Source organism: Typopeltis vanoorti, chromosome 17, assembly GCF_054136105.1.
Source record: "Typopeltis vanoorti isolate ZY-2024b chromosome 17, IOZ_Tvanoo_1.0, whole genome shotgun sequence".
Classification (NCBI taxonomy): domain Eukaryota; kingdom Metazoa; phylum Arthropoda; class Arachnida; order Uropygi; family Thelyphonidae; genus Typopeltis; species Typopeltis vanoorti.
This window is the reverse complement of record NC_143565.1, coordinates 2,889,409-2,905,082: the sequence shown is the minus strand read 5'-3', so window position 1 is coordinate 2,905,082 and position 15,674 is coordinate 2,889,409. Positions and strand designations below refer to the sequence as shown.

At 37.1% G+C, this 15,674-nt stretch overlaps 1 protein-coding gene across 1 annotated transcript in view; it reads right to left on the bottom strand.

Annotated features, from left to right (window-relative positions):
• Positions 1-342: 342 nt before the first annotated feature.
• Positions 343-15,674, bottom strand: part of Sirt7 (sirtuin 7) — a 190,480-nt gene continuing 175,148 nt past the window's right edge. Inside the window, exon 10 of the mRNA XM_090407584.1 lies at positions 343-859. Coding sequence (XP_090263710.1) covers positions 343-859 — 517 coding nt within the window. The remainder of the gene's footprint in view (positions 860-15,674) is intronic.

The window sequence follows — 15,674 nt, the reverse complement described above, 5'->3', positions numbered from 1 at the left end:
TAATATAAAAACTTTTAAAATTTCTCTTAATTTATAATAAAAATATCTCTTAGAAAGCCAATTGAAAAATTGAATATGAAGTTTTTACTAAAAAGTTAGGAAAAACGTTTTAAAATTAGTAAAAATAGATAGTATGATTCACATGTCAAAAAAAATGCTTTTACTTTTACTATTTAAATTATGAATTGGTGATTAGAAATTAGTTCACATATAGCTAATTGAGAAAGTAGTACAATACACAGTCAAAATTATTGTTTTTCATGTAATATGTTTACCTGAAAGAAGGCAGTATGAAGGTACATGTGCATAAACTATATTAAACTCTAAGGCTAAGGCCAGTCATCACAATTTTTTTCGTCTAGTTTTTTTCCATTTTGCATAACCCTTTCCATACCAACCAGAAAGCAGAGTCTTTTCACATACTGAATTATTTTCATTCTGTAAAGACTCATTTGTGTCTTGATCTGAAACTTCAAAATGGTTTTTGTATTCATTATTCAATTCTTGTTCTTCACAAGATAAAATATTGTCATTTTGTACAGAAGGGCAAATATCACAGCAATCAAGACTTTGAGAAATGGAATGTTTGGCAGTTGAAGAGACCAAGTTTTCTGAATTTTGAACTTCAAGATGTTTTTCTGATTTCAAAAGTACACCACTTTTATCATCAGCAGTTTCAAAAATGTGAGTTTTTGCATAACTATGGTCATCAAATACCATATTATTAGAATATTTAAAATCTTCAGCAGGTGCCTGGATATTTCCGTCTACTATAAAAGGCACTAGATTTTGTCTTGTTTTTGTTCCCTCTTCTTCTGGTAAAAGTTTTGTTGCAAGATGAAAAATTGGATCTTTATTCCTATAAACAAATTATGAAAATGATTAAAAAATAAAATAAAAACAAAAAAACAAATGAAGAAAATACAGTAAACCCTCAATTTTATGGACTTTGGATTTAACAGACAAAATTTTCAGTCCATATGTCACATATGAAAATTAACATCCTGTTAATTTTAAAATGCCTTTAACCAAGATTTACTTATAAAATTAACAGGCCATCATATGTTGGAAAAACACTGGAGTAATTTAGCCGACATAAACGAGTCACCGCTCATAAAACATGTTCAGTGAATGATTAGCATGTGATCACACTAATCACACTGTACTTCGTTCTTTTGTCGAGTGGCGTGACTTTCTGTGGCAGTTTTAACGCTTGCCAGCCGATGTTCCGATGTGCACTAAGTCACGCCCAGTAGTGTGCATTTGTTTACTCGCAGTGAATGGTTTATGTACGTATCCATTTTATAGACCTATTCAATATAAATTTAAAATTAGATATGTACGAATGGTAAAACACATCTTTGTAATCCTAACCTTTTTGTAACCCTTTTTTAACTGTTGTAACCCTAAGATTAAAGTTTCTACATAAATAAACATGTAAATTAGCTAATTTGTCAATTTTTTAACATACGCATTCAAAAATCTACTTTATTATATAACGGACTTTCGGATTTAACGGACACCCTCCCTGCCTGAATTAGTAAGTCATATTGAGGTTTTACTATATATTTCTTATAGCTTGTAAATTAAAAGAGTATGTAAAGTAAAGTATTATGCCATATATATAATGAACATTTTTTTTTTTACATAACCCCCTCCCACACACACACACACACACACACACACACACACACACACACACACACACACACACACACACACAGAGGTTGCAAAAAACTTTTGAGAGTGTGTGTGTGGGCAAGTGGTCAGGAAGAAAGAGGGAATCTGTTGATGTACCTCTTCAAAAGCTGGGGGTTGCAGTCTCCCAGAGACAGTTGTTCAGAACAGATGTAGATGAATTAAAGAGGATAAGTTTTGAGCGAACAACCTGTTGTAACAATCTGATATAACAAGTTGATAATTTTCAATAACAAATTATTAAAGAGACCTTGTCAAAGTCTCATAAGATCAATGAGTTTTTAAAGGAAATTTACTACAACAGAACTTTCATCACAAGAAAACTATTCCTTTATATAGAAATGGCGGATATTATAGATCCAACACTATTTCAATGCCGAACCTATGTAGAAACTTCTGAAGTTTCAAACATTTGATCAGAGAGCTAATGACACCTCGGCATCAGAGTTTCCTTAGCTTGCACTACTTAAAAGACACAAGTACTGTCCAGGCATCTATACATTCACCTTTTATTAGTGTATTTGATGAAAGTTTCACTGGCCTGACAGCTGTTTCGAACTGGTTAGTTCTCTTCAGAGACCAAGCAGAAACCTTAAGAGAGCAAGAAGAACTCAGCCAATACCAGAGCAATCCTATGTCAGAGAGTTGTATTTTTCATAAGGAACTCTTGGCCAGTAATAATGGTAATTATCAAAGAAAGATAATTCAACCAGTTTGAAATAGCAGGCAGGTTAGTGAAACCATCAAATGCACTAATAAAAGGTGAATATATAGACTCCTGGACAACTCGTGTCTTTTAAGTAGTGCAAGCTAAGGCAACTCTAATGCTGAGAATTGTATTCTCACCAGCTCTCTGGTCAAAATTTTGAAACTTCTGAATTTCTACATATTCAGCTTTGAAATAATGTTGGATCTTTAATACCTACTATCAATACATAATTTATAGCACTAAAAAGATGCCGTATGATGCTTTCTTTGATAATTAGTATTACACACCAAATGAGAGTTCACCTATTATTATTATTATTATTGTTATTGTTCCGGGAACAATAACAATAATAATATCATATCTTGCCTTGAACTCATTCACGGTCGTAGCACCCACAACAGACTCTGGAAGCTTATTCCACTCATTCACCACTCTCCAAGTAAAAAACCTAGCTCTAACACCCTTGTCAACCGCGCTCTTGCCCAGCTTCCATGCATGGCCCCTAGTCCTCCCACCACCAGTCATATTTTCAAAAATATCTTCTGAATTAATCTTATAGAAATCCTTCAGTAATTTGAATGTCTCAATCATATCACCCCTCCTTCGCCTATCGTCCAATTTCTGCAACCCACAAATCCTCAACCTATTCTCATAAGGTTCATTCCACAGTCCTGCTATCATCTTGGTCACTCGTCTCTGGACTCTCTCCACTTCCTCCCCATCACGAAGAAACCCTGGTGCCCATAACTGGGCACAGAAGTCCAGATGGGGTCTTATCAAGGCTCGATACAGAGGAACAACAACTTGTTTGTCTCTGCATGTTAAAGTATTTTTCATAAGCCAAGTGATTTGGTGAGCTGTTTTAGTCACTTTTGCAATGTGCCCCCTAAACTTCAACTCCCTATCCACCAGCACTCCCAAATCCTTGGCCTCATCAATCTCCTGGAGTACGGTTCCACCAATGCGATATACTGCTGCTGTCCTTTTCACCCCAAAGTGCATAACCTTACACTTTGCCACATTAAACTGACATCCATTTTTCCTAGCCCAGTCCTCCAAACTATCCAAATCATCCTGTAAAATTTTGACATCCTGTGCACTCACAATTGCTCTACCCAACTTAGCATCATCAGCAAACAAGTGAACACTTCCTCTCAAATCTTTTCCAATATCATTGATGAACAAATTGAAAAGCAGTGGTCCAAGAACAGAGCCCTGCGGCACTCCACTAGTCACAAGACGTCTTTTTGACTCCACTCCTGAATAAACCACTCTCTGGTATCTCTCCTTCAACCACCCTCCTATCCATCTTACCAACCCTATATCTATCCCCATCTGCTCCAGTTTACTGATTAGGGTTCTATGTGGTATCCTGTCAAAGGCCTTGGCAAGGTCCAGTAGTATCACTGTAAACCAATTACCCCTATCCAGTTCAGCCGTCACTGTGTTATAAAACGTGAGCAAGTTACTGAGGCATGATCTACCCTTCACAAAACCATGTTTTCCCCCATACAATATCCCATTTTCATCTATCCAATCCTGTATTCTTTTCTTGACTAATTTCTCTAAGACCCTGACAATGATTCCTGATATGCTAATCGGTTGGTAATTTACAACAGCAGTCTTGGAACCACCTTTATGCAGTAGAACTATTTTCCCCTCCTTCCACCCGCTTGGGACTAACCCGGACCCGAGACTCAAATTAAACAAAATGGTCAAGGGTACTGACAATTCTTTAGCTGCTTCTCGTACTACACGAGCTGATATACCATCCAATCCCACAGATGTATTGACATTGAGGTTATGCAATAGACTACTCACCTCCACTTCATTCACCACAATTCCCGTATAATCTACTGGTTTATTCGTTTCTGCAATGTCACCACCTGGATGATATATTCTTGCAAAGTGCTCACTCAGTAACTCAACTATATCAACTGATTCAGTTACCTCCCTCCCATTGGCATGCTTTAAAATCATTCTGCCATATACATTTTTCCTTTTATTTGCAACATATCGAAAAAACTGTTTAGGATTCTCTTTAGCCGGCATGGCCAATGTTCTTTCGTAATCCTTTTTTGCTTTTCTTACCACATTCGTCACCCTTCTGGCCTGCGCTTTATACCGTTCATGTGCCTGCCAGTCACCTTTCTCCTTAAATTCCCTCCATAGTTGTTTCTTTTTTTGCAGCTCAAGCTTAATGGTGTTATTCATCCATTTAACCTCTACTTGATTTATTATTCGGACTCTAGGTATACAGTCAGCCATTGCTTCATACAAGCACTTCCTAACTACTCCCATGCACTATCAACTTCTAGTCCTTGCAGTTGTACATGCCATGGCACTGAGCCAATCAAACTCCTAAGCTTGTCATACTTTCCCGCCCGATAATTCCACATGTACCCTGTCTTCATTGAAAATTCTACACCTTTAGCCACCTCCCAAGTCAAGACCCTATGATCACTCTCACCGATTGGTGAGAATGTGGTCATATTTGTTACAGCCAAATCCTCAGATGTAATTACTAGGTCAAGCACTCTCTGACCCCTAGTATTTTCCATTACATGCTGTCGCAGATAGTTATCCCTTAATAACCGCATAAAATCCAATTCCTCCCTCCCGGGTGTCCTCTCCTCACTCCAATCAATGCGACCATAGTTGAAATCTCCCATAATAATCACCCTCCTTCCACTCATTTCTTCTATTTGCTTGTGCATACTGTCACCACCATCTTTTCCATCACCTGGTCTATAGCAGCACCCAATTGTATATTTAGTTCTGCTAGCCACAATCTCACACCAAATGGCCTCAAATGTGCTCTTTTCTCTATCCCGCAATTCAACTTCTATTCTCCTTGGCTGTAGCTCATCAGCTATCATCAACAATACTCCTCCCCCCCATTTTATTCTCTCTGTCATTCCTGAACACACTATACCCATCACATTCAATCCCACTAGCTATATCATCTACAGTCAGCCATGTTTCACTAATACCAATAACCTGTGGTCTGGAAGTGCCAACCATGGCCAAAAACTCTTCCTTCTTGTTCCTAATACTCCTAGTATTAGTGTACATGAATTTAAGACCCCCATTAGCCCAACCCTACCTTGATGCCTTATATTAACTATCCCACTCTGGTTTGTTGTCCTTATTTGCTCTAGCATATTATATTCATTCTTACATTCAACTACCTCCCTAAGGACAGTATATCTCCCCCCCCCCCTTAACAAATCTAGTTTCTCTGAATTTGCACATCCACTACATTCAGCAACACTCTCTCAAGTCTTCTTACACCATAACCATTCAAATGCAGGCCATCCATCTTATATAGATCCTTTCGCCCATCAAACTCACTCCACACGTCCACAAAGTCCACACCACTCGTCATACATAACCCACGCATAAAGTCATTTGCAATTATGGCCCTCCTTTTAAACATTTCACTGTCATACCGTGGCAAAAGACTAATCATTCTAACTCTCTCACTCTTTTCTTTTGCTACCTCAAACAATTCATTCAGGTCTTCTATCATTTCCATTTTATCTCCTTTCAAATCATTCGTACCTGCCACAACAATCATTTCTTTCACCCTTTCCTTTTGCTCTCTAATAGACTCTGTTACATCCTTTATGGTCGCACTATGAAAAATACAACTCTTTGACATAGGATTGTTTTCTTATTGAATGATAGTTCTTATTCTCTTAAGCTTGGTTTCCATGGATGGGAGTCTGTGGAAGTGGTCTGATCACTGTATTCCAATACATGCTCATCTATGGTATAGTTTCTACTGATGTGGCCTTTACCTTTACCAGGACCTTCAGTTCGGCTCAGTTGTAGCATATCCGTCGCCAAGTAGAACCACTGTTGAGCATCTTTGAGTGATCAAGAGTTAATGAGTTAAAATGGTTCTTCAGGTCACTCACTGAGGTTAGAGCAATCTGAGGGTTGACCTAGTTTTTGGAGAAACTCATTACTTATACAATGGTCTCTGAAGAGAATTAATCAGTTCAAAATAGCTGCTAAGCCAGTGAAACCTTTATTAATTACACTAATAAAAGACAATGTATGGACACTTGGGCAGCACTTGTGTCTTTTAAATAGTGTAAGCTAAGGGAACTCCAATGCTGAGGATTATATTCTCGTAAGCTCGCTGGTCAAACTTTTGAAACTTCCAAAGTTTCTACATATAATCGGCTTTGAAATAATATTGGATTTTTAATATCCACTATTTCTATATAATTTGATGTATAGGAACTAATGTCTAGATACTGTGTCCTCATTCACAATTGTCCCTTTAGATGAAACACTTAACTTCCTTAAGCAAGAATTTCCAGCAGATATTGTTAGCCTATTTGACTTGTCATTCATTCTTCTGGCTACTTCACATGCCAAGACAAATTCAATGAACTCCCACAGATGCAAAACCCTTTGACACTTCTGCACATGTCAAAAGAAGGAAAATCCATTCTGATATTAGAGTAATCAATGTGTTTTGTGAGATGAGTGTTTATTATCGTATGACGGAAAATTAGCTTTTCTTTTATGAAAATTCTAGTTCTTAAAGTGGTAACTATTTTGCTTGTACAACAGTTGGAAAATGTATGTATAAAGCACATGACTTAACGTGTTGGTGGCCAATTCATGCATCCTTTATTTCTTTCTCCCCTTCAGCATGAATTGATCATTCTTGGCACAAAGCCAAGGTCGGTTCTTCAAAGTGTGATCGTACAATACCAACAAATTGTCCTCCTCCTCTCATACTAGATAACCTTCACAGAAAAAAGTGAATAACTTATACTGATTAGCATCCTACCTAAGCCATCCTTATAGTATGATGGTGTGCTAAAAAGTTGCGATAATCACCATGAAAGAATTGAGATAGAACCATGTAACTTGCATATTATTCTACATATTACTGATGAAATGTCATACACTTGTTACAATGCCGCTGCATCAGTTGCAATCATCTGAGGAAAAAAGTCTTTCCCTTGTTCCACAAACCAGTCCTCAGCTGAAGATAAATTCATCATCATCTGTGATAAATTTTGTTCCTTTCATGTGTTTCTTTAAATTTGAGAATAGGAAATAGTCAGATGGGGCCAGGTCTGGTGAATAGGGATGGGTGAGGTAGACATTGAAAGCCCAAGTCGTGTACTGCGTGTTGTGTTTCATGAAAAGTGTGAACAAGTCCTAAGTAGGCATATTGGTGGAACTGGATGTAGTCTTTGTGATCGGATATCCTGATATTAGCTGTTCTGTCTGTTTAGCCATAGTAGGACAGTTTTCCACTGCAAGGGCCTACCATACTCCTGATAGATATATGGGATATAGCTGGTCTTTGGTGGAGCAGATAAGAGATGCCAATTTCTTTTGTGGTCTGTAACTGGTTGTAAGGTCATATTTCCTTAGAATTATGGTTACTTTTTGGATGTGCCCCGAATACATATAGAATGGTGATAGAGTAATCTCTGCTTTAAAGGAGGAGGGGAGGGAAGGGGATAGCACTTACATGGTTTTAATATTTTTTGTAATTTTTTGGGGGGTTGTAGCCATTGGCTAAGAAAGTGTTAAGGGTATGGTCAAATTCAGTAATTAGGGCACTGTTATCTGAACTTATTAATTTTGCCCTGTTATAGATTTTTATAATCCCATATTGTTTGGGGGGGGGGGTTACTGCTGGTTTTTCTGTAAACAGAGAATTTCAGGGATTACACTCAGGCTGGAGTGTAATCAGTGTCTAGGAATTTTGAAAGTTTTTTTTCACTTGGTTATACTATAAATTAAAGATGCCAAGATTATTATATTCTTGGCTTCGTCCTTTATCCAGGTGTAAGCAAACAAAGCCTGTGCATGAAGTAGCATCACAACTGGCTTCACATTAATTGCCTTAGTATCCCATAATGCAACGCACATATCCTTACAGACAAGTATAATGCTATGCATTATGGGAAAGGCCACTACCCAGACCTGTTTCAACCTTTATTGAGGTCTCATCAGTGGGAGCCAGACCTTGAAGTGATACCAAGGTTGAAGTAATGCAGAAGTCATATTTCCATATACAAGTAGTCAAAAGGTCTGGCTCCCACTGATGAGACCTCAATAAAGGTCGAAACTGGTCTGGACAGTGGTCCTTCCCATAACGCATAGCATTATACTTGATTAAGGATATGTGCATTGCATAATGGCATATTACAGCAATTAAAGTGAAGTCATAGCCTCCATATAGCCCAGTCATGAAGTTACTTCACGTGCAAACTTTGTTCACATTTGGATAAAGGATGAAACTAAGAATATAATTTCTTGGCATCTTTATTTTATGGAATTGTGGATATTGAAGACAAGGAAAATCATGTATGTTTTTGTGTTTGAAGTGCAGAAAATCTCGCTTTAGAAAGAAATAATCAAAGAAGTTTAAGTGGTTATCCATATTTGCAGAGCAAGAGAGACTGCAAATAAATGCTAAAAATGTGGCAAGAAAATTTTGTGTTAGAGCAGATTAAAAAATATAAGGAGTCTAGACTTTAATTTTTTATATCAATTCCAACACTAGTGAGCCATTAGCAAAGTAATTAACAATAAACTTTATATTTGTTGAACGACTGGAGAACAAAGTCCTTGGAGAAAATTGTGAGGAAGGGTATTCCAAAGAACAGGTAAATGAAATGAGGCAACAGGATGAAAGGTGGATGGGGACAGTAGGTTTGAATATTTTTGTCTTGAGTTTTCATGCAACCTTCATCATCTATTCCTTTGACAGTTCTCCATTTCTAAGATTTTTCAATGGCCTCCAAAACAGTTTGCCACCTTCCTAATATTTAATTCTGCACATTTACTGAAATCTTCCCTTGTTCAGATAATTTTAAACACACTGCTTTACTTTTCTTTTCGTGTTATATGGTGATCAGCATTCATTTTATAAATTATGGATTTTACAACCGTGCTATAAATAACTTTATTATCTCGAAGTTTCGATCTTCATATCAAGATCATCATCTGGGGCATATACAATTATACTATACAAGCTGCATTACATTACAAACTGTAAGCTAGAGAAACAAATATTTGATCACATGTTATTCTACTGGCATGACCTCTAATGAAAAAAAAAAAAAATTACATCAAGCTAGAATTTAAATAAACATTCTTTCATACAAATACTTTTCTTTCCATAACAGTGATGTCCTATTTTTATATTACAATTGTTATTTTTGATTTTAAAAAAATTATTTATAAATTACAACGTGAATAAACATTCTTTCTTAGAGATTTCTTCCTTAACAGTGATGTCCTATTTTGATTGAAACGTCGAGATAATAAAGTTATTTATAACACAGTTGTAAAATCCATAATTTATAAAGTGAATGACTGCTTTACTTTCTTATATTGTTCTTTGTATTATCTCAGAGCACATGCTAACTTGCTAAGAGCTTTCAAAGCATTTTTGCCTTTTCCATGATTCATCATCATCATCAAATTCCTGACATGTACCCTTAAGGGGTGTACAGGATATTATGATATTACTACATGAAAAACTTACATCATTACTAACTGCCTATCTACAATTTTCCTCCAAATCAATCAGTTATCTAGACTCCAACATTATCAGATCTTATATTTCTGTCATCTAAGCCACTTTTTACTGCATCAATCCACCTACATCTTGGTCTGGGTCTTTTTCCTACCAACATGGCAGAAAACATTTGTTTTGCTAATCTTTCCTCTCCCATTCTGTTTAAGTGACCATACCACCTGAGATTAGCTTGGCTAACAATGCCTAGTTATTGCCAGTGATGCCATCTGTTCATGCTCCTAATCTTTCTCAGGACTCTCATATCTGTGGTCTCTAGTCTTTTGTCAAGTGTTTTATTTCTAACCCAGCTCTCAGATCTATAAGTTAAAATTGATTTGAATACTGTCTTGTATACAGCTAATTTAGTGTTTTGACTAATTTCTCTCTTATTCCATATGAATTTATTCAGTTGACTTCCTACCATACCAGCTTTATTGATTCTGTTGTCTATTTCCATATTTAATTTACCATCTTCACTAAAAATTGTGCCTAAGTAGCGAAAATGTTTTACTTGTTCTATAGGTTCTCCATTCACAATGCAGTCGATATTTTCAATGCTTCTGAGTATTTTCATTATCTTTGACTTGTTATTGGTGACCTTCATACCATATCTATTACAACAGTTATTCAATTTAGTCAGAGAATCTTGCAGACTTGTAGCGGATTTATTTAAAAGTATAACATCGTCTGCATAAAGCAAAGAGCTGACATTAACATCTCCAATTTTGATATCAGGTTTAATACCACTTTCCTTCATAATGTGATCCATATAGATAATGGATAACAGAGGGGATAATATGCATCCTTGTCTGACACCAGATTTAACATTAAACCATCTCTCTGTACTTCCTTCAATTCTAACTGCTGACTTGCAACTCAAATAAACTAAGTATTGCTTGATATAATGCCCCATCCATGATTGTCTCTTTCTTTCACCTTCTGAATCCACCATAGAGTTCTGATTTTTCTATTCTTGATAACTGCACCACATACTTCTCGCCTGAATCGATTAATGTTTGTTTCAGAAAAGAGGCACAGTTTTTAGTGAAGGTAGAAAATTAAACACAGGAAACTAGCATAGTAGGAGTTAAATGAAAGGTAAGTCGAAGGAAATGATTGTCTTCATTGGTACAAATGATTTGAGAGCTGAAAAGTATTCTATGAGGGAGGATGTAAAGGAGTTGTTCGATGAGGCAAAACTGAAGAGGGAGAAGGTGAAGATTGTAAGTTTCCTACCACGCTATGACAGAGACGAACTGAGGAGGAGGGCATTGATAGCAAATGAGTCTATATGTAGATTGTGAAAAAGGAATGATGTAGAATTTGTGGATCTGTGGTCTCTGACAGAAAGAAGGATTTGTATAATGATGACGGACTGCATGTAAATGGTTTGGTGTTAGGTGTCTGGGGAAAGCTTTGTTCACCGAGCATGCTGAGGTGCAAATTCAGGGAAATTTAAGTAATCAAGGGTGGAAGCAAGTGAGTTTGTGTGAAGACACCTATGAAATAAGTGAGTGTCAGAATGACCAAGTGAATAATCTAGTTTCTCAAACAAAAAAACTGAATAGGGTAATCAATTCAGAAAGTAAAAGTGGGTGTTGGATTAAAGGGATGCTACAGTTTCTATATACTAATGCAAGAAGCATCAGGAAAAAGAGGGAGCAGTTTTTGGCATTGGTTAGTGCAACCTCACCACAAGTTACAAGCATTAGTGAGACTTGGCTAACAACAGATGATGTAGTTACAGGGGTTAAATGTAGCCAAAAAAGAATATGAAACAGGAGGAAGAGTGGCAGTTCATTTGAAACAATCAGGTGTGAGATTAAAACCAGTAAGACAAAATATACAGTTGGCTGATGCTATAAGTCAGGAAGAAATGAATCGCCAAATTAGTGCAAGTACAGGTCAAGTGATTATTATGGGGGGACTTCAACTATGGCGATATAGATTGGAAAGAAGAAAGATCACAAGGCAGGAAGGAAATAGAATTTATACACTTGTTGAGAGATAATTACTTAAGGCAGCATGTGATGAGGGGTCTAGGGGTGGGAGAGTATTGGACCTGGTCATAGGATCAGAAGAACTATCGTAACCAAGGTGACAACATTGCCTTCAATTGGTGAAAGTGACCATGTGGTCTTGACTTGGGAAATTGTAAAACACAAGGAACATTCTATCAAGAAGGGGTATTTGTGGAACTACATGGTAGGTGATTATGACATGCTAGGAAGAGCTTAAATCTGTTCCATGGCATAAAACACTGCAGGGTAAGGATGTTAGTAGTGCATGGGATAAAGTTAAGGGTCATCTAGAGTAAGTAGTATTAAATTGTATACCTAGGGTTAGGAGGGTTAATCGGGTAGGAGTTACATGGATGAGTAATATCATTAAGCATGAACTGCAGAAGAAGAAAATGCTGTGGTGGGTATATAAAGAGAAAGGTGGCCAGCAAACCCATGAACAGTACAAGGCTCAGGCAAAAAGGGTGACCAGCATAGCAAAGAAGGAAAAAAATCAGATTATGAAACTAATCTAGCCAAGCGGGTCAAAGGAAATCCCAAGGAGTTCTTTCATTATGTGGCAAGTAAGAGGAAGAACGATTATGGAAGATTAACCTTAATGAGTGATTTGTTTAAGTTAAGGGATATTACATCCCATATCATTTCTTAGCCGAATATAGTAGAACCTATATAAAGTTCGGCGAGTCCAAGCATAAGTAAATACCTGGATACAGCAGCAACTGACCCTTAAGGTAGTGCAAGCTGAGGCAACTCATGTCAAAGGTGGAGCAAGATCTAATCACTATTCTTGATATTTACCCATAATGTGAACTTAGCTCCTAGGAGCTGTATTACTGTTCTACATTATGAGAGAAGGGTTGTAAGTTCTGTTCACTACACACTTGATATTAACTAGGTCTACCTACTCACTGATGAGACCTCAATAAAGGTTGCAACTGGTCTGGGTAGTGACCTTCTCTTACAATGTAGAACAGTAATACAGTTCCTAGGAGCTAAGTTCACATTATGGGTAAATATCAAGAATAGTATTTGGAGCTTGCTCCACCTTTGACATGAGTTGCCTCAGCTTGCACAACCTTAAGGGTCAGTTGCTGCTGTATCCAGGTATTTGCTTATGCTTGGAATTGCCGAACTTTATATAGTTTCTACTATATTCGGCATGAAACTCTTTGAGTTTCTTATTCGGCTAAGAAACGATATGGGATGTAATATCCCTTAACTTAAACAAGTCATATGTCGCTGAATTGAAGCGCTTGGCTCTTCATATATCTAATAATTAATGAGTGATGATGGTCATGAGGAGACAGAAGTGGATAAAATAATTGATTTATGAGTTACCACTTTTGCAAGAGTGTATCATCCTAGTGATGTTACTGCATTATTCTATGTGACAGACACTAATGTGGGGACCAGAGGTGGATGAATTGGAGGTTCTTAGGATACTGCAGATTCTCAACGTAAATACAGCTGTGGGATTAGATGGGATAATCAGGTAGGGTTTTGCAAGAATTAAACAGCCTAATCAAAGAATGCCTTTGATTAGGCTGTTTAAGTCTCAGCTCTGGTAGAGTTCCAAGGGAGTGGAAAGAGGGCAAAATAATTGCTTTGCATAAGGGAGGTTCTAAGACTGCAGTAGCAAAGTATAGATCAGTATCTCAGGCGTGGTGGTAAAAGCCCTGGAAAAATTGGTCAACAAGAGAATTTAAGAATGGGCACATAAAAGTATAATACTGTATGATGGTCAACATGGCTTTGTGAAGGGTCAGGTCATGCTTTAGTAATTTACTAACTTTTAATAACAATATAACAGCTGAATTAGATAAAGTAAATGGCTACATGATTTTGCTGGATTTTGCAAAGGCATTTGACAAAATATCACATGGAACTTTGTTAAGCAAATTAGAAGAAATAGGGATGGATATGACACTGGTTAAGTAGATAAGAGGGTGGCTGCTGGACAGATATCAAAAAGTGGTATATGGAGAGGCAAAATCGCGGTGAAAACAAGTGACTAGTGGTGTGCTACAAGGTTCAGTGCTGGGATCATTGCTGTTTAATTTGTACATAAATGATATAGGAAATAATTTCCTTTTAGGTCACACCTGAAAGGAAATATTCAGTTGTTTGCTGATAATGCAAACAACTTTTGCATTATCAGTAAAATTTTGATAATATTACTCTATCAAAATTAGATAGAGTAATAGTTAATCAAGGCTATGTGGAGAGTTTGCAGGACTATTTAAATAGGCTGTCAGTATGAGCAAGAGTTAATGGGTTCAGTTTAACGTGGAGAAGTGTAAAGTTATGCTGTTTGGGATAAATAGATTACAAGATGTGTATCACATTGATGGCACTGTACTCCAGGAAATAGATGAAGCTAGAGATTTAGGAGTGGTGGTAGACAGAGAGTTAAAGTTTAGAGGACATATTGCTAAGGTAGCCCATAAGATTACTTAGCAATTGAAGAACACATTAACAAGTAGAGATAAGAAAGTTGTTATTCTTCTTTATAAGGCTTTGATACACCCACATCTGGATTACTGTGCTCAAGTCTGTTCCCTGGGTCTCTTGGGGATTAGGAACTGGTGGAGAAGATGCAGAAGTGAGTGACCAAGATGGTGAATGGCCTGTGGAATGTTTCCTATGAGGATAGATTGAAGTGTGTGAATTACAGAAGTTGATTGATAGGAGAAAAAGAGGGGATATGACAGAAACATTTCAGTTGCTTAAAGACTTTTATAGGATAGATGCAGGAAATGTTTCGGCACTTGGCTAGACAAACCAGAACAAGGAGTCATACCTGGAAGTTGAATAAAAGTGGGGTCATGAGGACTAGATTTTTTGCTTGGAGATTTGTGTGGATGGGTGCCAGAGTCAGTTGTGAATGTTTTGTCTGTTAATGGGTTCAAGGAAAGGTATGATAGATTGTGTCTCCTGCAATGAGTCTTTGGACTCCATGGAGGTGCCTGTATAATAATAATAATATTAACTCAAATAAATTTATATGGAATAAGTGAAAAATCAGTCAAAACACTACATTTGAACACTGTCTTTTATATACACCCTCTGTCCAAAAAGAAACCGAACTTTTCGAGATCGAAGAAACTAGTGGAACCACCTGTTGTATCTTTTTGTTGTCGAAAGCAGCAACCTTCATTAGTGTTGTGCCAACTGTTTATGACATTTGTTTCATTAGAAGCCGAGTTATAGCGCCAAGAGTGACAGTGTGTTTTGACAAATGGTCGGAAAATGAGTTTCAAACACAGAGCTGCGATCGACTTTTGTGTTAAACTTGGTAAAAGTTTTACTGAAACACATCAAATGCTTCAAAAAGCATACAGTGATGAATGCTTATCCAGTACTCAAGTTTACGAGTGGTTTAAGCGATTTCAAAGTTGTCGTGAGATGCTTGAGGACAACGAAAAGCCGGGCCATCCAAAAACTGGACTGAGCGAAGTTAACATCCAAAAAGTGGGCGATTTCATCAAAGAAAACCCGAAATTGTCCGTGAGATTGATTGAAGATAAATTGGGGATTCCAAAATCAACTGTGCACAACATTTTGACCGAGAGTTTGGGCCTTTGTAAATTGAATTAGCGATTTGTTCCCCACAAGTTGACTGATGACCAAAAAATTTATCGAATTGAACACTGCAAGGACCTCATTAAAACTGCTC